Genomic DNA, 23426 nt, shown 5'->3' on the forward strand with positions numbered 1-23426 from the left:
AATAACACTGGAACCTACGTTTGGGATCTGATTTGTCATGGAATCCAAGATTTATTGTTGTTGAAGATATTTTGGAAGTTTGTATCAAATAAAACCATAAATGAAGTCCCCTATATGGCTGCAAAAGCCAAAATACCCAAATTTTTGGACCTTTAAGGGGCCATAACTCGGAACCCATGAGGGAATCTGGCCAGTTGAAGAAAGGAAGCAAGATCTCGTGGTGATACAATTATGTGCAATTTGGTTAAACAAATCATAAATGAAGCTGCTATTGTGCAGACAAGGTCAAAATAGCTAATTTTGGCCCTTTTAGGGGCCATCACTCTGGAACCCATAGTGATCCATTAATGGAATCTTGCCAGTTCAAGAAAGGAACCAAGACCTTATGGTGATACAAGTTGTGGGGCAAGTCTGGTTAAAATAAAATCATAAATGAAGCTGCTATTGTGCAGACAAGGTCAAAATAGCAATTCTGGCCCCTTTCGGGGGCCTTTAACTCTGGAACCCATAAGGAATCGGCCGGTTCAAAAAAAGGAACCAAGATCTCGTGGTGATACAAGTTGTGTGCCAGTTTGGTAAAAATCAAATCATAAATGAAGCTGCTATTGTGCAGACAAGGTCAAAATAGCTAATTTTGGCCCTTTCAGGGGCCATAACTCTGGAACCCATAATGGGATCTGGCCAGTTCAAGAAAGGAACCGTGACCTTATGGTGATACAAGTTGTGTGCAAGTTTGGTTAAAATAAAATCATAAATGAAACCACTATCATGCAGACAAGGAATTGTTGACGCACTGACGGACGGACGAAGGGTGATCACAAAAGCTCACCTTGTCACTATGTGACAGGTGAGCTAAAAACACAATGTTTCCCCAAGATAGGGAAACAACCATATGTAACATTTATACAATGATCTTATGCTAGAAACAGAAAAGAACACCATTTTGTTAATGCAAACAAAATTTATTTCACATATTCAAACACAAAGCACAAGTAGTTGAAAAATGTTTATATACAAACAGTATTTGAATAGAATAATAAACTTTGTTCATTAAGTAACAAAAACAGTTACTCATAAGTATACAATCAATAATCAATTTTATCACTGAAACGACTTCCCAGATTATGTAACTTTGCCATAATACACAGACATTATAATGATGATGATTAAACTGGCAAATTCTGCCGGAACTTGGCCAATACAAGATTCCTGTAATTTCATTGGTTAATCAACTTGGTCATGTGATACAAACTTTTTATTGCTACAAAAAGCCTTATATCATATCAGCCAGAAAAACAAATGTCATCTTAGATTCTTTTTTTTTTTCAAATTGCCTTGAAACAAAAAATCTTAATAAAAACATGCGCACAACTGATTAAAAATATGGAAGAAAAGTATTTTGCTATGCTTTAAACCAAGTGTGTGATTATCACAAGATGTCAAAATTATGGAGACATAAAAGTTACATTGGCATTGGTCTAAACACTGGATTCTAGCATTAATTTCATTGGAAAATGTAGATTTAGGAAGGACCATTACTGAATTCACATTATCCTGGCATGAACAGAAAATGGGTAACTATTTCCTTTTTCAGTCAGTAGGTGCTTTGAATTGTAAAACAGAACCACATATTGCATCTTCTTGGCTTGTGCACAACTGCCCAACTAAAATTTGAACACTGAAGAAATATTTTTCATTACAAATATGACAAATATAAAGACAAGTCAAACTGAATCTTTCTGCTTTGAAAGAAATCATGACTAAAAAACCAAGACAAAGATTACAATAAGGAATAATGGAAAATTAATACTGTCTTTCCATTCTCTGTTGAGGTTCATACTAATGATTAAAGACAAAGTTTATTTACATAAATTTATATGGTTAATTAATAAAATTGTCATTAATTAGGTGATTTCGTATTGGTTTTATTATTTGGCCTCAGTCAATTAAGTCAATCACTGCCTAGCAGCATTGCTCAAACTCAAACGACAGTCCTAAGCAACGTAATGAAACAACTTTGAAATCTTCGAATTAATAACACTGTAATCCAAGGACCAAACTGCAAGAGAATCGAGTCTTTTTGTTCTTGCCTATGATGACATGTTTTAGCTTTTCCTGAGAAAACTTTTAATTTCAATATTATCTTTTTTCTATGACTGTAAAATATTGATCCTGTTACTAAAGCAGTAATACAATTTTTTTTTATTGATCAGTCTTCCTGTGCAAACTAGTACAACTATGGTGTTAACACTTACTTCTCTAAGTATCTTTGCACACAAAAAAAATATGACTAGGGTAAAGAACATTTCAATTTCTGTTCTAAAATTTTGACATATGGCTAATTCCATTCAGTACAAATAATACAGGACTACAAGAACACAACCTGTTTTCTACCATAGCAAATCAACAAAGGAAAAGCCATACTGTCAACATTTTGGGTCTTGTTAGACATTACAATTTTTTTTTGTTACAGTAAAATAACTAGCAAACAAATCTATAGAAAGTCAAAGACACACATTTGGACAATAAGGAAAAAGTAAAAACTGAATCATGCTTCCCAATGCATGTTCTTATCCAAAAATGACAAATGCCCCTGCAGCACCATGACTTTTGACCTTTTGTTTGTTTGATTTGGGTTTAACGCCGTTTTTCAACAGCATTTCAGTCATATAACGGCGGGCAGTTAACCTAACCAGTGTTCCTGGATTCTGTACCAGTACAAACCTTTTCTCCGCAAGAACTGCCAACTTCCCCACAGGTATCAGAGGTGGGACTAATGATTTCAAAACACAATGTCGTTTATCAAATAGTCACGCCCGAGGATCGAACTCGCGACCCCGCGATCCGTAGACCAACGCTCTACCTACTGAGCTAAGCGGGCGGGTTGACTTTTGACCTGGTGACTCCAAAGTCAATAGGGATCATGTACTCAATAAGTATTATCAGCATGTGAAGTTTGAAGGTCCTGGGTGCAGTGGTTTGTGAGTAAATTGCCTTCATACAAAAAGTTAACATTGTGACGAACGAACGGACAGACAGTTGAAAACTAATATGCCTCCCTCTGGGGGGCAAAAAAAATATATATATAAATATATATATAAAATGGAGAAAATGTTCTGATTCTTACACTGCACTTGTCTCAATGGCCTCTATGATTATTCATGTGAAGCTTCAATCAAATGCCATTAACACTTTTCAAGTTATACTCCAGACAAATATGTGAGGCACCGACTGATTGAAGGAGCATAAAAATCAGTTATTTCCATGCATGAAATTCATGTATTGAAATCTGTCTTTAATAACAACTCCAAACACTTAATTTTTCATGAAAACTTGTAGCTTGCTTGTTTGTTTTTGGGGTTTAGCGCCATTTTTCAATTATGTACCTGCAATGCAATGTTGAGACAGTATGTCTTCACCTCATGTTGGCTATATGATGATCAACAAAATGGTATATAACTTTGATGAATGCGAAGTTATTCTTTTTCAAAATGACTCAAAATACATGGTACAGCCATTAGAAAGAAAGCCTGTTCCAGTTTTTCACAAGTTCTATTTATATGTGAACATGTTTTATGCAACATTTTACAGTTTCAGAGAATACAAAAGTAAAACATATAAAATACAGAGGAGAGTAAATACAGATAAGATGAAACACAGAAGTAAAGAAGACACACTGACGTCACATGACAAAGTATGAGAAAATTGACAGATAAGCAGATGATACATGCATAGAGAATTTTTTTTTGCAAAATTAGTGCATAAAGATCAATTTCAGAGTAAACCTTTCTTTATCCTGCTATATTTCTAAAATGGACTGGTCAATCATTCAATTTGGGCCGTACCACTTACTATTCAAATAGGTGATTACTGAAAATTTACCAACTGAATAGCAACCAGAGGAGCCGATGATCAGCCTGCACAGACAAACATGCTGATCATGGTCTGCACTGGTTGCCCGGCAAATAGGTTAAAAATATACTGGTCCGATCAAAATTGGTCCCTTAAAATAACAAAGTTACACATGTATCCAGTGAACAAGCAACTACAGACCTGAATGCAACAAGCCTATTGATAAAAGTTTTAACTGGGTCAAAACAATAATGCCAGAAGTACGGGTAAGTCCTGAAATATAACCTTATGATCTGCATGTTGTGAATACATAATGTTGTATGAAATACAATTACATGGTACATAAACACAGAATTATTACTCTATAATATTACAATTTGTACAAAATGCATGAGATATAAATTGATGAAAAATAATACAGAAAATAAATTCTACATCATAGCACTAAATCATGTAAAAATTCACTAACAGATGAATAACTGTGACAATGTAATACATCTTGTTTTGCCTTTTTCCATTTCATTACAACTTGAACTTACAGCACTACTCACTTCAACAGGTTACTGAAGGAAATATACCAAATATACCAAAATACATAATATCTTAAATTATGTAAATAGGCATTGCATTCCATTTATAAATGGCCCAAGCAGGCATTCTGGTTCACACATTACTTAAAAAGGAAATTCAGCTGAAAAGAATCGCGATAAATATTCTTTGAAACTCTTCACTAGTATTAGATTTAAACCAGCACTGAGATCAAAACTGATATTTAACTTGTAATTGTTTAAATAAAACACCTATCAGCATTTCTATATGTTGGATATAGAGACAAAAATCAGGAAAATAAAAGTTGCTTGTACACATTTTTAAAAATATCTAAAGCTAAATCAAGTCTTTTGTCAAAACTTTCATTCTACTTTGATGTTTAATACTGACTATTTCTAGAAATTCTGATAAGTTATCTGTAAAGTTCACTGCAATTACTTACTTAAATAAATCTCATGGCAATAAATACATGCGATCGACAAACATGAGCCTTCGTTAACACCAGAGACCAAATTAACAGAAAAATATTTTGGTAAATGGCAGTAGACACTGATGATTGTCCATATTGTCCTGAATTCTGTCGTCCGACCCAAATCTTCCAAAACACATACACACATATTATTTACACAATAATATTATGACATATGCGGATAAGATTCTGTAAACTGGATGGAAATGTGTAAATCACAACTTGCTCTTGGAATCAGAATGTCAAAGTATAAAAGTGTTATCACTGCAAGTTCTGAGGTAGTGGCCGGCGGAACAGTAAGATGTGTGGTTCTGGAAAAGAAAATGTATTTTCCCAATAAATGCACATACATTTAGTATTCAACATCTGTTATAAACATATTAATATTCCTATTAATATACATTTTGTATTTATACAATAGAGCTATCTTAACAGTACTCCTCCTCCCCTACAGCCGTCCAATCCACGCTTTTATATATATTTTGCTTCAGATATAACAAACTTTCATTAAGAATTACAAAAATTTCAAAAATACCGTAAAACGGAAATTGATTTAAACACATTTAAATTATGTTTATACACAATCACTGACAATTACACCAAAATGTGTTTGGAAATACATATAAAATACTGCTTGAAGACTGCCATAGTCACTAGACATTTTAACAAGAGGGTCATGATGACCCTTGATCGCTCACCTGAGTAATATGAGCTACATGTTTCAAATGTCAAACTGATGATAAAATATTAAGAAAGTCAGTAGGTCACATTCATAGTCAATGAAATTTAGTTTTACTGGATTTGTGTGCAAAACTGTGTATGTCATCAAAATTTCAAGGCTGTATTTTAAACAAGAGCTGTCCGTAAGACAGCGTGCTCGACTTTTCAGTGCTTGAGTCTAAATTAGAGCTTTGCCAGTAAAAAAGTTCCAAGTTAAAAAGGGACATAATTCTGTCAAAATTCAAATCAGAGTTACGGGAATTGTGTCTCCTGGTGTAGACTTTGACAGTAAATAACTATTTTAAGTTTCAAGTCAAAAGCTTTAATAGCAACAGAGATATTTGACTTTATCAAACATTTTAACAAAAAATTATAAGTTAAAAAGGGGCATAATTCTGTCAAAATTCAAATCAGAGTTATAGGGATTGTTTCTCCTAGTGTAGACTTTGATGGTAAATAAGTATCTTAAGTTTCAAGTCAATAGCTTTGATAGTAACAGAGATAGTAACAGAGATATTTGACTTTATCAAAAACTTTAACCAAAAATTCTAAGTTAAAAAGGGGCATAATTCTGCCAAAATTCAAACCAGAGTTATGGGGATTGTTTCTCCTGGTGTAGACTTTGATAGTAAATAACTATTTTAAGTTTCAAGTCAATAGCTTTGATAGTAACAGAGATATTTGACTTTATCAAAAACTTTAACCAACGGCAACGCCGACGCCGGGGCGAGTGCAGTAGCTCTACATTTTCTTCGAAAAGTCGAGCTAAAAACAAGAAAGTAGGTCAGTAGGTCAAGGTCCCAGTCAAGTGACATTATATTACTTGGGGTCATCAGGTAATCGCATAATAACTAAGTGACCCCAGGGCGGGGCCTCTTTTAACCCCAGGGGCATAATTTGAATAATTTTGGTAGAGGACTACTAGACAATGCATCATATCAAATATCAAAAGCCTAAGTCATATGGTTTCTGACAAGAAGATTTTTAAAACTTTTTCCTATATAAGTCTATATAAAACTTGGGAACCCCAGTGGTATAATTTGAACAATTTTGGTAGAGGACCATAAGACAATGCTACAAACCAAATATTAAAGGTCTAAGTGTTGTGGTTTCAGACAAGAAGATTTCTAAACTTTTTTTCCTATATGTCTATGTAAAACTTGTGACCCCCTGGGCGGGGCCATATTTGACCCTAGGGGATAATTTGAACAATCTTGGTAGAGGACCACTAGATGACGCTACATACCAAATATCAAAGCCGTAGGTCATGTGGTTTTATACAAGAAGATTTTCAGTTTTCCATATATAAGTCTATATAAACCATGTGACCTCTGATATAACTATATGTGATTGTTCGCTTGCAATTTTAAACAATTTAAATAAGTGCAGGCCTATGCCACGATTCGGTACCAGACCTTTTGCCAAAGTGACAAAAAAAATCGCTGGCAAGATTGCATTCAGACTCAGATTGGTCCTGAAGCTCAGTTTAACATTTGCTACCACGTGTTCTTCCAGTAAATATATTTCGAGACACAGACAAGCAAGACAAAAAGCTTCATTGCTCACTGCAGCTGGAGATGTGACTTAAATCTACGAAATTTTATTGAACATGTAATTTGATGATGTAAACCAGTCTTGGAAAGTTATTGACTATAAAAAACTTCTGGAAGCTTCTTTTACATATTAACAAGTGTATGACTTTGTATACCTGGGTCATGTTTCATATAGTGAATCCAGCCTTGACTTTGCTGTACCCCAATACTTCTCCATTCTGACTCTGACATTAGGTGTGTCTTTGGAACCAGCTTTGCTATGTCTTTAGGTAACATCACATGTCTGAAATAATGTTACATAAAATTTGTATCATTGCACTGAATAAATACATATATCAAAGGCCTGAATGGCCTGAGTCGGCTAATGATTGATGTACTGACATTATAGTCTACCAGTTTCAGTTTGTTTTTAGTTTTTTTCTTAAAATGTCATAACACAGCTCGATATTTACCCAAAATATTATATCCGGATACGATTACACTTTTCCCAGTTTGAACAATATAATTTTACAAATTGTGATGATACGAAGACATTTACAGCAATTGGCAGTATCTGACATTGAAGTTTACGGTTAAATTACCTCTTATTTAAATCTTTTCATAAAAAAGTTGTTTCGTTTCGTGAAAGCAGCCAAACATAGACGATCTACTTTCGATTTCAAAAACTACAAGAAAATACAATTTAATGTTTCGCCGATTTGTTTATTTCTCGAAAAATAAGAATTAAAATCATTTTTAATATCAGTAGTAACTAAACAAACCAGTAAGAGCTTCTTCTTCCGATAATTTATCCGTTTACTGACTGCAAAATTCAACCCACGCAAAGTTTATAGAAATCATAAGATGCGTGTTTACGTTCAATGTGGGAGAATTAAGGCTGATCGGCTATGTTACCTAATGCATCCAGACGATTCAGATTTTGTTTTTAAACAAGAGCTGTCCGTAAGACAGCCAAGCTCGACTATTCGAAATATTGTCACAGAAGCAGGAAATTATTACCCAAAATGTTAAATATCAAAAGAGTTTTAAGTTCGAAAGGGGACATAATTTGACCAAAATGCATATCAGAGTTATGGGACTTGATGCTATCAACTAGTTTTATAACCCCGAAGACACATGTGAAGTTTCAATTCAATATCTGCATTAGTTTTGGAGATAGTAACTTGCATGTAAAACTCTAACCAGGATTTTCTAAGTCCAAAAGGGGGCATAATTTGCCCAAAATACATGTCAGAGTTATGGGACTAGACCCAGTGAGGTAGGTAATTGATCTAGAAAAAGAAAAAATAAGTTTCAAATATATATGCTTTTAGTATAGCTGTATGTACTTGCACGCAAAACTTTAACCAGAATTTCTAAGTCCAAAAGGGGGCTAATTGCCCAAAATACACGTCAGAGTTATGGGACTTGACCAGTGAGGTAGGTAATTGATCTAGAAAAAGAAAAAATAAGTTTCAATCTATATGCCTTTAGTATTCTGTATGTACTTGCACGCAAAACTTTAACCAGATTTTCTAAGTCCAAAGGGGCATAATTTGGCCAAAATGAAGGTCAGAGTTATGGGACTTGGTGCTATCAACTAGTTTTATAACCCCAAGACACATGTGAAGTTTCAATTCAATATCTGCATTAGTTTTGGAGATAGTAACTTGCATGTAAAACTTTAACCAGAATTTTCTAAGTCCAAAAAGGGGCATAATTTGCTCAAAATACATGTTAGAGTTATGAAACTTGACCCAGTGAGGTTGGTAATTGACCTAGAAAAAGAATAAATAAGTTTCAAAGCTATATGCCTTTAAATGATAGCTGTATGTACTTGCATGCAAAAACTTAACCAAGGTGTGACGCCGACGCCAGGGTGAGTAGAATAGCTAGACTATTCTTCGAATAGTCGAGCTAAAAAGCATTGTGTGCGTTTCTGTAATTAGCTCGACTATTCGAAGAATAAGTAGAGCTATCCTACTCACGTCGGCGTCGGCGTCACACCTTGGGTTAAGTTTTTCGTACCAGTCCACATTTTGACAAAGTCTTTTGAGATAAAGCTTTGAAACTTTCACCACTTGTTTACCATCATCATGGCCAGTTATAGGCAAGAGCACATAACTCCATCAAGGATTTTGGCTGAATTATGGCCCCTTTTGACTTAGAAATCATGGTTAAGTTTTTCGTACCAGTTCATATTTTGACAAAGTCTTTTGAGATAAAGCTTTGAAACTTTCAACACTTGTTTACCATCACCATGTCCAGTTATAGGCAAGAGCACATAACTCCATCAAGGATTTTAGCTGAATTATGGCCCTTTTTGACTTAGAAATCTGGGTTAATATTTCGTACCAGTCCACATCTTGACAAAGTCTTTTGAGATAAAGCTTTGAAACTTTCAACACTTGTTTACCATCACCATGTCCAGTTATAGGCAAGAGCACATAACTCCATCAAGGATTTTGACTGAATTATGGCCCCTTATGACTTAGAAATCATGGTTAAGTTTTTCGTACCAGTTCATATTTTGACAAAGTCTTTTGAGATAAAGCTTTGAAACTTTCAACACTTGGTTACCATCATCATGTCCAGTTATAGGCAAGAGTACATAACTCCATCAAGGATTTTGGCTGATTATGGCCCTTTTTGACTTAGAAATCTGGGTTAATATTTCGTACCAGTTCATATTTTGACAAAGTCTTTTGAGATAAAGCTTGAAACTTTCAACATCTGTTTACCATCACCATGTCAGTTATAGGCAAGAGTACATAACTCCATCAAGGATTTTGGCTGAATTATGGCCCTTTTTGACTGAGAAATCTTGGTTAAGTTTTCGTACCAGTTCATATTTTTTGTAAAGACTTTGACATATGGCTTTGAAACTTTTATCACTTGTTTAGTATAATAGTCTCTATCTGTAGGAAAGAGAACATAACTCTGTCATCTATTTTGGCTGAATTATGGCCCATTTTGGACTTTGAAATTGGTTCTGTTTCCATACAAGTCCATGTTTTGTCAAAACTACTTGACATATGGCTTTTAAACTTTGAACACTTGTTTATCATTATGATTTCCATCTGTAGGCAAGAGTACATAACTATTTTGACTGAATTATGGCCCTTTTTGGACTTTGAAATTGGCTCATATATTGCCATTTAGTGCAAGACTTATCGAAATCAAAGTAATACAGGAACATTTTTGTCTAATCTATTTATTTCTTTTGTCTGAATATCCGTGGAAATATTTTGACACCATTCTTCAATCAATTCTTCGAATAGTCGAGCGCGCTGTCATCAGACAGCTCTTGTTTTATATACGTTTTTATACGCTTAGAAATTATTAGACATGCGTATTTGCATTATTTCTATATGTAATTTACGCTAATACGCATCTTATCTGGAGCCCTGTGGAACTATTTTTTGTCTTTTGCTGGATGTTACCCAAGCTTTGTAAGCCTGCGCAATTCTTAAAATGCACATTTATGCCTAATGAGTTACATTCGAGAATTGAACAATTACAAGTCATAAATATGACAGATTACATCGTATATTGGTCATAGCAAAGGGAATTGACACAACTTAACTTCATTCATGCAGTGAACTGTTTGAAGTTTGAGAAATCTAATGGAACTACATCCCTTCACTGTGTTATTTGGTCCATTTAGAGAATCGTTGGATAGCAAGGACTCGTCAAAAGGCTTTCAGCCTTTAGCCGACTCAATTAATGAGCCATGTCATGAGAAAACCAACATAGTGGGTTTGCGCCGTTTTTCAACAGTCTTTCAGTCATTTATGGCGGGCAGTTAACCTAACCAGTGTTCCTGAATTCTGTACTAGTACAAACCTGTTCTCTGCAAGTAACTGTCAACTTCCCCACATGAATCAGAGGTGGAGGACAAATGATTTCAGACACAATATCTTTTATCAAATCATCACGGAGAACATACAGTTTTGAACTGAGTATGACGTTGTTTTTTCTTTTATTTGACATATTGACCTAGTTTTTGAGCTCATGTGACCCAGTTTTGAACCTGACCTAGTAGATATCATCAAGATAAAAATTCTGACCAATTTTCATGAAGATCCATTGAAAAATATGGCCTCTAGAGAGGTCACAAGGTTTGTTATTATTTGACCTACTGACCTAGTTATTGATGGCACGTGACCCAGTTTCAAATTTGACCTAGATATCATCAAGGTGAACATTCTGACCAATTTTCATGAAGATCCATTCAAAAGTATGGCCTCCAGAGAGGTCACAAGGTTTTTCTATTTTTAGACCTACTGACCTAGTTTTTGACCACAGTTGACCCAGTTTCAAACTTGACCTAGATATCATCAAGAGGAACATTCAGACCAACTTTCATACAGATCCCATGAAAAATATGGCCTCAAGAGAGGTCACAAGGTTTTTTATTATTTGACCTACTGACTTAGAGTTATTGATAGCATGTGACCCAGTTTCAAATTTGACTTAGATATCATCAAGGTAAACATTCTGACCAATTTTCATGAAGATCCATTCAAATGTATGGCCTCTAGAGAAGTCACAAGGTTTTTCAATTTTTAGACCTACTGACATAGTTTTTGACCGCAGTTGACCCAGTTTCAAACTTGACCTAGATATCATCAAGATGAACATTCAGAACAACTTTCATACAGATCCCATTAAAAATATGGCCTCTAGAGAGGTCACAAGGTCTTTTTATTTGACCTACTGACCTAGTTATTGATGGCATGTGACCCAGTTTCGAACTTGACCTAGATATCATCAAGATGAACATTCTGACCAATTTTCATGAAGATCCATTCGAAACTATGGCTTCTAGAGAGGTCACAAGGTTTTTCTATTTTTAGACCTACTGACCTAGTTTTTGACCACAGTTGACCCAGCTTCAAATCTGACATAGATATCATCAAGGTGAATATTCTGACCAATTTTCATGAAGATTTTGTGAAAAATGTGGCCTCTAGAGAGGTCACAAGGTTTTTCTATTTTTAGACCTACTGACCTAGTTTTTGATCGCACGTGACTCAGTTTCAAACTTGACCTAGATATCATCAAGGTTTTTCTATTATTTGACCTACTGACCCAGTTTTTGATGGCACTTGACCCAGTTTCAAATCTGACCTAGATCTCATCAAGGTGAGCATTCTGACCAATTTTCATGAAGATTTTGTGAATTTTAAATGTGGCCTCTAGAGAGGTCACAAGGTTTTTTCTATTTTTAGACCTACTGACCTAGTTTTTGATCGCACGTGACCCAGTTTCAAACTTGACCTAGATATCATCAAGGTGAACATTCTGACCAATTTTCATAAAGACCCCATGAAAAATGTGACCTCTAGAGTGGTCACAAGCAAAAGTTTACGGACGGACGACGCACGATCACAAAGTTCACCTTGTGACAGGTGAGCTAAAAAACACCATTAACATTATAAACAAGGAAGTGTCTAGCCGTCTGGTAACTGGACGCCTAGCCTGCATTCCAGAGGATTTTCTAGCCATCAGTTAATTGATTTCTTAATGAATAAGTAATGATTTTATATAGTTTAAAAGAGCTCCAGATAAGCTTTTGGTGCAAATGGGTATTTACCCATCACTTTTTGTTTTAATCGGGTATTGGAAATCTGCATTGGGTAAAAATAATATTATTACCCAGCCTTTTTAGAAGTAATTGGGTATTTGCTAAAACCATTTGGGTTAATGTTTAATGTTTTCTGGGATGCTTTCGTTGCATATTTTTTTAAAAAACTTTTAATGCAGTCGGGCTTTGAGATCAATTCTTCCACCATTGTCCACAATATCCCAAACGACGATGTGTTCACTGCAATATGTGCTCTCCCATAAAATGTTGGCCAGTATCGGTGACACGATATCATCACAAACAGATACTGTCTTTGTTGAACAACAAAATATCCTTCTATTTAGTTTCTTTGTGCTGCAACAATGTTGCTTTTTTCCCTGTAAACTCTTTTAGTATTAGAACTTTAAAAGTGGCTACTTCATCGGCTTAATTATTGTTTACAAAGCGTTCAAATAACATTGATCAGACTGAATGGTCCTCACAGACATATATGATTGTTTACAAAGCGTTCAAATAACATTGATCAGACTGAATGGTCCTCACAGACATATATGATTTTCTGATAAAAAGCAATCTGTTCTGCTCTAGCGAGCGTATAACCAGTCTGTTGTCTAGTGTCACATATCCGCTCTGGTTTAAACTGTAATTTACTTAAGACATCAATACATGTACTTACATGTATCTGTGGACAAAATGTTATGTGAATACATACCAAAGAATATTTTTCATCGTCTCCAATAGGTTACTGATTTTTCAGTCGATAAAACGAATGAGATCATGTTTGTATACAAATCTGTTGATATTCTATTTTTAGAAATGTTAAAACCACCATTCATTAATTAATTTTTATGATTATTTCGAAATAAAATGAATTAATTATGAACGTTTAACTACTGTTTTTCTAAAAGTTTTGAACATCACATGGCTGCTATTGAAATTAAATGTCATTTTAAACAGTGATTAAGTTAAAGAAAAAATACTGAATACTAAAATTTCAAGTATTTCAAAACTGTTAATTTTGAAAATCAACATGATCAAGTGAAAAAGTTGTTGAAATTTAAAAATTCCAATCCCATAAAAAAAATTGTTTTGCCTGCCACGGTGCCACCAGATAAACAGATTTTAGTGATGTCACAGCAATCTCGCAATTACTGATTTTGGCAAACTTTCATCAGGCTGGTAACATTGCTTGATCGGCCTTTCAATAGAAAAACTTGTATTTCTTGAAAAATAACAAACATATTTCTTTCGAACTTGGTCCATTTATATGATACAAATTAAAATAACCTGTTTGCCCTCAGTTTTGGTAGAATTATTTCCCCATTTCAGGTTTTTATGACGCATAATTTTTGAAGTCCAAAAAAAATATGTTCTAATACCATGAATACTAAGTTTAAAACAAACAAGCAAATTTGATGAATTGGTATCCCCCGCCGAAAGGGCTTGAGGTGAGGAATGGTAAAAAAATATTTCTGGCAAAAAATTAAGGATGTTACTAATAAGCAAATAATTTCATAAGTCAAAATCATTTTAACAGAAAATGAATGGGTTTTTTTTGGTGGTGGTGGGGGGGGGGGGGGGGGGGGGGGGGGGGGGGGGGGGGGGGGGGGGGGGGCGTGCAGCAGGGGTGACTAGGTGAGGGTACAAAATTTCACCTGCTGATATATAAATATTGATGGAAAATTAAAAATGAAAAAAAAATGGATAAGGGCTGAGTGGAGAGTGAGGTTGGGGAATGGTACAACTCCGCATGCCAGTAAATTGAACAAAAAATAGTTTGTTTTTTTTTTTGGGGGGGGGGGGGGGGGGGGGGTGACCAAAGCAAGGTGGTGACCAGGTGTGGGTACAAAACTTCACATGAATATACTAAATGTTCATGGAAAAGAATGAACAAAGTTTAATGAAATTCTACCAATGGGTTGGTTTGTTATGTACAAATCTGTAGATTTTTAAACAATTAAAGGGCAATAACTCTAACGAAAAATTGACCAATTGAAAAAAAATGACTGGCATCATCGAAGTATGTTGGTTCTTATTTTTATTTCAAGCTTCATGAAATTCTACCAGCTTGTTACTGAGAAATGGCTGCAGATGTAGATTTTTCATTAAATCAAGGGCAATAACTCTAAGGGAAATTGACCAATCCGATAAAAAATTTGACGGGCATTATCGCAGTATACTGGTGCATGTTTATGTCAAATTCTACCTGATAGTTAAGGAGAAATGGCTGCGGACGGACATTTTTTGGCATTTTTCAGTAAATCACAGGTATCAACCTAGGTCAAAATTTTAGGGAGAAGTGACTTCTCTCTCTGCAGAATTTAGGGAGAAATCGAGGAATTTAAGGAGAAGAATCGGCATAGTATTCAGTTCCCAGCGTATACTTATATATTTCCACTTCCTGTGGGTCTTGCTATAACTTATAAAACAGTAATTATTTAAAGAAATTGATTTTTGCATTATTATTTTCATGAATGTATAAATAAAGTATTAACTTAGCAATGAAAAAGTCGCCTTAAAATTTTTATCCGAAATTTACACGTCCGAAACTCGTAAGTTTATCAGGTGCACGATCGAAACGCTGTGAAAATTTTCATTCATGTTTCGTTTCTCGGGCTTTAATAATGCCCAATTCTTGCATCAAATTGTTCAGATTTATACATTTAATTGATATATTTATTAATCTTTTCAAAAATAGTGCAACTAAACTTGTAGATATTGGCGATCTTTTTGCAAATTCAGCAAATTCTGCGGACGGCAGTTCAGACGTCCGTGGAATCGTATTTTTTTATCTACAGCGCCCGGGCAATTCATTTATAGAAATTTGCCGTATTTGAAATATTTTTTGAAGTAAGTTTTAATAAAACAGGGCTCTCGTTTGCTTTTGGGGACTGGGGCCAGGGTCCATGCAAGGGGGGAATTTCGCATGATTTTGAAAAAAAAATCTTTGTGGGGGAAATTTCAGAAATACCAAACGCTAGAAGAAATGTTAACAAATACAGACATTCTGTTCAACTTTACTAACTCATGAATGTATAACTTCTCCCCTTACCACTGGTGGAAAACATAATTATAACTACTGGGTGAATCAACAGATTCTAAAGGACTCTTTTGACTTTCAATGATTTTCGGTGAGGACGAATCTTGTACGGGTGTCACTGTAGGATTGTCATCAACGGAATCTAAAGGCCTCTTTTGACTTTCCGAAATTTTCGGAGACCAAGACTCTCGTACGGATGTGTGACTGTCATTTGTATTTCAAATTTGCTTACGAAATAACAGATCTATTTTTAGCACATTTCGCGGCATTTGAGGTTGTTATTTTCTTTCGGTTGGATTTTGAAGTATGCGACATATTTACTCGTCGATTGTTGATTTCAACAGTGCGACATTTTTTTCAAGGAACCGGAAATAGAAACTACGTATGCGCTAAAATCTGTCTCGACTGCACCACGGTAAGTATAAAGTGCCGTTTACGGTACACGATGCATACTGATCGATCCCTTTCGGATCGCCAATTTTTTAAAAAAATTTTTGAGGGGGAATTTTTCTGTAATGGGGGGGAAAAAAACATACTATTTTATGGGGGGAATGGGGCCGATATTCGGCCCCAAAATTTGCCAAACGAGAGCCCTGTAAAATCAATAAATAATATACTGTTGATGCATAATGTCATGCACTTGTTAAGTTTATCGGCTTCTTACACGCCAATTGAAAATTTTCAAAATGGCGGCAGCTGACAATATTATTAACACTGTGGGATATTAATGGTACGATTGGCTGAAGTTTGACAGGCAAGTAGACGGGGTTGACTATGGATTTATCGGTAATTTAATCTAGAATATGCATCAAGTTTTACAACTTTAAGTAAACAGATTACAACACTCAGAAAAACTCGGTGATTCGGATTTCGCCTGGAGGCGATAATTAATCGCCTTGTAGGATGATCCCTGAATCAAGGGCAATAAAAGAACTCTAAGGAAAATTGACCAATCCAAAAAAAAAACTTGACGGGCATCATCGAAGTATGTTGGTTCATGTTTATTTCAAGTTTCATGAAATTCTACATGCTAGTTACTGAGAAATGGCTGCGGACGGACAGACAGACAACGCCATTTCAATATCCCCTCCCGATTTCATCGGCGGGGGATAAAAAGGGTTCAGTGGCTTTCTAATGCTCTAAATTATTGTGCTAGTCATGAATGTAGGGTTAACGCACGTTTTTTTGTGTAACAACATCGGCAGAATCCCAAGGGATTGGTTGGTGCACGAGCCCGTAGAGCGAGTGCACCAACATAGCCCGAGGGATTCTGCAGATGTTGTTTCATGAAACAAACGTGTGTTATCGCTATTCTTGCATAAAACACAACTAAAGTGCTGGAAATATCGGAAAAACAAGACTATTCAGCTGACATTAGCCGATCGAAGTCGGCCGTTTAAGGTTGTTATGGACACATGTTTTATTTATGCATTTCCAGGGCATACAGAAACAGTGCATATTTTATACATGTCGAACGGACATTCTTGTTGTGGTAATTTCTTTAATATTAAATATATGTAAAATAAGCATGACTCCCCCTTTTTCCGATATATCGGTAGGAACTTTAGCTTTAGAGGCTCGGAATTATGAGAAAAGGGCATACAGTACACGGCATCCTGTCTTTACACAATTTGCAAGTGAGGTGCCGACAGAACACAATTCAGCTTGGTTTAAATTAATAGTCTGTCCCTTACGCTTTTTAAATGTAAATATTATCGTTTAATAGAAACTGGTATCGATACCTATATTCTTCATGTCGTTAAAAATGAAATCTCTAGGCCTATAACTAGAAAATTCTGCTTTGCACCCCACCCCATCGCGATCAAAGTTTGATAAACACAAAAATTTGAATTTTTCCAACATCGATATAATCAACTTAGATTGGATTTATAAACTCAAACATGGTTGGTGAGATCTACAAATAAATAGAAAAATATATAATAAATACCTTCTGTTCATCAAATGTTCATTAACTATGAAAAAATCCTTCAAACTTTACGCTTCGTCATGTTTATGCTTTACATTACACACCATCACTACATCAGTAGACTGCATAGATGTGTAAAGTAGACACAAACATTTTTTAAAAGTTTTAGTGTAAGATTTAAAGTTAGCATGTCAACTTTCTCGACTCAAATTAATTTGGAAAACGAAATTGTATTTTTGTAAACGCTGTTTGCCTATCATTTTCAGGGATTAAATCGCGTCGTGTAAACTTACTTTAAGTCAAATACGCGTAATAATACAATAATAAGGAACGTCAATTCAGTCGCGTATCAAGAGAGGTAGCGCTTATTACAAGTTAAAGTAAAGTTAGGTTGAAAAATGATATTTTAATAAAAATGCAGATGAAAAGATTTCATAAATCTCGGACCTTTCGACTTCGGCCAAAATTGATTCGGGATCCATAATCTGCTTACGTTGGACCCGCAACAGCATATTCAAAACGTTCACCAACAGCGCGTGCTCACGAGAATCTCCTTGTTTGTACACGCTTTTTTTCCTGTTCGTGCATGCCCGAAATCGGCAAAAACAAAGGTTTTATGCAAGAATGTATACATTTAACTGTGCTTTCCTTTACAACATTATAGAAACAAGAGCTGTCTCCATAGGATGACACATGCCCCCGATGGCACTTTGAATGAATAGTTATGGCCGATATTAGAGTTTAGGACCTTTGACCTACAGACCTGGGTCTTGCGCGCGACACATCGTCTTACTGTTGTACACATTCATGCCCAATAATTTTAAAATCCATGCATGAATGACAAAGATATGGACCGGACACGCCCATCAATGCACTATCATGAAATATGACCTTTAACATCTAAGTGTGACCTTGACCTTTGAGCTATGGACCTGGGTCTTGCGCGGGACACATCGTCTTACTGTGGTACACATTCATGCCAAGTTATTTGAAAATCCATCCATGGATGACAAAGATATGGACGGGACACGAAAATTGCGAACAGACTGACAGACGGTTCAAAAACTATATGCCTCCCTTTGGGGGCATAAAAAGTTAGTTGTAACATGTGTATAAACATTTTTCATACATCTGCACTCAGGATTTTCCCCCCTTATATGAGCGGTACTGATAAACTGTAACGTTCCCAATGCCAAAAACTTTGAAAAAGTGACCATTTTTCCCAATCGTCGGTAAAGAAATTCCTAATTAATAATAATCCAAAAATTAAAACTGAAAGTAAATTGGCCGAGACATGCATCGCATTTTGTTTTTTACGACTGCATAAATTTTACATGCACCGAATTGTATTTTTTACGAATGCGTGAATACACTCCATCTGAGAGGCTTGAGGCAGTAAACATACAGGGTTTTCCCTCGGGTTTTTTATTTGGGAGTCCATGGACTCCCATGGCTGCTAATTTAAGGGTCCCTAATAATTTTTGGGGGTCCACAAATTATTGATCTTGAAAATGGACATTATTACTAAAAAAAAAATTTATCCTAAAACCGAATGAACTTGTATCTTTTTAATTTAGATAGCAGCTGATTCAGTATTTCGGAATGGTATCTTTCAAAATGGCATGAGCTTCTCAATCCAGACTGATAACAAAAGGTGTGACAGTCTTTTTGTTATGATCAAATAGCCAGTAATTACCGGCAATTAAGTGTCAACTCGTGTCAATTATGTTGTTCACAGTTTGATCTTAGTTAAAGATAATACTCGATCCTTAATTAGCATCATAATTTTTGTGATTTATTAATATTTTTTCATCAAAATACTTTAAATTTATATGAAATTAATTTTGTTTAATAGAAAAATAAACCATTCGATCTTTTACGGAACGTAACGGCAATCTTAGATTTTAGCGGTGTCAGTTAGCGCGGAGAGTAGTTTCCCTTTACCAAAATGGCGAACATCGGTAACAAAACTTGTTTTGAAGTTGGAAAATCGTCTATACCTGTGTATAATGAGCACCCACGATTCGGGGATGGTCCCGGTGGTAAAAAACTGCGCATTTTACATGGGTATCTGCACAAAGGAAGCTTCAGTGCAAAGGAGTTTCGTGACCGATTTTGCGGGTCCAGTGGACGCAGAGGCACTACAAAATGCGAGTCCAAAGCAGTCAAAGCGCGTCAGGGACGCAGAAAACCTGCGTCCGGGAAAACCCTGAACATAGATAGATTGATCTGTGTTCACAGTCAGACGTTTCGTAACTACTGTTGTAAATGAATGAATTCGAACTCATTCCCTCTAAATGTGATACTGAAAAGTAAACATTTTGTTCAAAAATATATCAGTTGAATCAAAGAGCTATAAAAATAAATAGATTGGCAACTTGAAAGGCATATAGAGCAAATCTCGCCAACCTCCAGTGACAAAAAAACGAGATCTTGTTTACCGGAAGTGGCGCTTTCTCGACGCGCCATTTTGTATGCGAAAGCAATTATTCATCGGTAAAATAATTATCACCGTATGACCATGCTTCTTTCTATGCCAAAAAAAAACGTGTACTTCGTGTCTTAAGACCATTTAACATTAAACTGATTTTGTTTTAGAAGCTAACATGTATTTTAAATGTAGTTTTAAAGGTACAAATTGTAACTCCATGCTTGCCGATGTTTGTTTTTAGTAAGATAATGCCGAATCACGCTCTGACACAAGCTCACGCAAGATTACAGCCAGTTGCCATTCTGTGTATTTTATACTTCTTTGGTTGAATTAATTTTGTACAAAATTATGCAATACAAGATGGACATATAAAACTGTCTTTAGAGCTGTAGGAATACTCAATAGCCACCTGTGGGCTATTTCACTATTCTTATGGGACCGTAGAAATAGCCACTTCCTTTGTCTTATCAGTTCTCAAAATAGAAAATACAACGGATTTGTATACAAACACGGTCTCTCCTATAGCCACTTCTAAATTGTAATTTTAACAGGAGTTTATACACCCAGTCTGTAAATTCAGACTGAAAAAAACTTTAAATATATTGATTGTCAATATATTAACAGAATATCTGTAAAACAACGAATTCCTAGACCCGAGAGTACAAACCATCCCCCACCCCGCGGCAAAATTATTAGTGATTTCTATATTTTCAGATTTTGTCCAGATACTGAAACCCAAACTAGTTATATACCTGTACTCATAAGCTTCGTCAGTGTATTTGTCAGAATAATAGATATTTTTGGCAGACATGGTGAACACTATTACAAGAAAATAGCTTTTTGAGAGCTCTATGTCTCCTCGCAGGTGTTTTAAAAAATAATTTGTTTTGATTGGTTACTTGCAAAATCCTCTTATTTCATTGGTTAACAATTCCGGAAGCAACAAAATAATAGGTCGACGAATATATTTGTTTAATGTTATGGTCTCGACAAATTTCTTCTTCTTCTACATGTAGTTACTACACTCCTTTATAACTTTGTAGATTATGTGTAGGCACTGAATAGAATTTTATGATGTTCTCACATATCAAATCTGTATATTTGTCAAACAGTAAAACTTTCCAAATTTTAAACTGCACTGTCCAGAGTATTATTTTTACTCTTCATTCTTAACCGACCGATAATAAAACAATTAAAATTTGTCTTAACATTTTTACAACAGTTATTTAATGTATTCAAATAAACTGATTGCTCTTAATATTGTGATAATATGGTAGATGGCAGATGCGGGTGTGTTGCTGTATATGATCCTCTCGTGCCCCTTTTACCATTTTGCACCTTTCTTTTGGAAGTCTGGGACGGTACGCTAGTACTTTTGCTTAGAGAACTAGGTTTTGTCATACACTTGTCACAATACCCGACTGTCAACTACTAATTTCTATTAATTTTCTACTTGTTTTCACTCCTATCTTTTTTATGCATGCATCATATTATAAGAATCTTTCCCTGGTTGCGGGTAAAGATTGGAATATCCGGCACTCGGGTAACTGTTTAGGCGGTAACTCGGCAACGCCTAAACAGTTACCCGAGTGCCGGATATTCCCATCTTTACCCGCTCCGAGTTACCGCCTAAACAGTTACCCGAGTGCCGGATATTCCAATCCTTACCCGCTGCCAGTGATTGATTCTTTTTCTTGCATGCCTTATTATTCAATTTGTAGAAGATTAAAAAAAAAACGAATTTTGTTGCAGTAACGTATGAATTTACGCATTCATTCATAAATTATAGCACGTGAGTCATCTTTAATACACCCCGGGTAATTCAATAAAATGTTAAGGCATTAAACATATTGTCTTGGCTTAATATATATCACTGCAAATTTGTATCTAAATACTTGTATATCTCATTTTTTTGTTTCGTGCAAATCGTGTATAATTACCATCATCGAAATACAAAAGAATACAGTTATTTTGTGGTGCGTCCTAAACCAAGATTGTCAAACTATTCCGATTCGTTATCAAACCCTGCGGACAGGGGGCGTCGTTTCTTTTTCCTCTGATGTATAATCAGAAAAGGCAGGCCCAGTTCTAAAATAGTTTTACACAAATATTTCTTGTTCTTGTTGAAATCAAAAGCATGGCTGCCAGAGAATGTTAACACTTTTCCCTATATGTATGTAGAGGAAACATAAGGTACTTCCGCCATCTTAATTTAGAATGGCCTTCATTTGCTGCGTGAAAAAATAGTGAACCAAAACTATCAAATGCAGCTGTTCCATAGCACAAAACAGCCCAGTTTGCAAGACCTCAACAAAAAGTAGAGGTAAACCTGAAATTCGGAGATAAACAAAGTAGATATTTAAATGTAATTTTCCAAATTTTCGGTAGCATTAATAGATCCTTTTTCAATAATTTTATTAAAAATTCATGAATGGCAAAAGTTAGTTCAATTAATGTATAGGAGAATTTTCTTACTGAGTAGAACTAAACTTATTTCAAAATCTGTTTTCGAACCTGACCACTGCATTTATTAAAACGAAAATACATGTTGCCACTTTCAGCATATATAAAAGTAGTGCAACGTGTGGACAAGAGTTTTCCTATGTATGGTGTACCAAAGTGCCTAAAATTGTAAGACAAGTCGCAGACGCAAGGTGAACAAGATTTAGCAACATCCCAGATTCGTTGCAAGGATTTATTAAACTGGGAATTGATGAACTTACACGCTGCTTATCTCATGGAGAATTCGGCGGGAATGGAATTTTCGACACTCTGCGATAACTACCGAAACTAAATCACCTTCGAAATTTTTGCTTTATCACGATATATAAAAATATTTTTCGAGACAATGTTGAAACATCGGGCCACTGTAATTCCGCATTCTGGTCCGGTGACTAGTTAGATCTTACTGTAAAGCCAGCATAGTCGGGTTTTCATAACCTTTAAAGACGGATGTGTAAGTATAGGAATTTCTTATTAGATGCTTCAAGCGTCGTAAACTAATTCATTTTGATTTATCCATGTTTTATACAATTTGAGAAGTTATGTAGAATGTTTATACACAGTGAGAATACTTCCATGAAAAAAAAAATGTACAACCAAATTTTCGAAATAGATTGTGTTAGGAGGTAATACTGTTTGTGTGTAAATGTAGATAATTATGAAACATTTAGAAGTTTTGAAAAACAAAAATTGCAATTAGTTGAACCTTCGCACGAAAAGCTTGATGTTAAGAATCAGAAAATAACTCGGAAATAACTTTTTTATATTTTGGCTCTAGTCGTTGAAGAGTGATAATTTTGGATATTTTTCACAC

At 35.2% G+C, this 23426-nt stretch overlaps 1 protein-coding gene across 1 annotated transcript; it reads right to left on the reverse strand.

Moving 5' to 3' along the window:
- Positions 1 to 2793: 2793 nt before the first annotated feature.
- Positions 2794 to 21021, reverse strand: LOC123566723 (cyclin-dependent kinases regulatory subunit 1-like). Its single transcript, XM_045361042.2, has 3 exons — positions 20863 to 21021; positions 7299 to 7426; positions 2794 to 5181 (listed from the first exon to the last, which is right to left on the reverse strand). Exons 1-3 carry the CDS (start codon positions 20919 to 20921, stop codon positions 5132 to 5134), a joined length of 237 nt encoding a protein of 78 aa, XP_045216977.1. The 5' UTR covers positions 20922 to 21021; the 3' UTR covers positions 2794 to 5131.
- Between the last annotated feature and the right edge of the window lie 2405 nt (positions 21022 to 23426).

This window comes from Mercenaria mercenaria, chromosome 8 (genome assembly GCF_021730395.1).
Source record: "Mercenaria mercenaria strain notata chromosome 8, MADL_Memer_1, whole genome shotgun sequence".
In the NCBI taxonomy this organism is placed as follows: domain Eukaryota; kingdom Metazoa; phylum Mollusca; class Bivalvia; order Venerida; family Veneridae; genus Mercenaria; species Mercenaria mercenaria.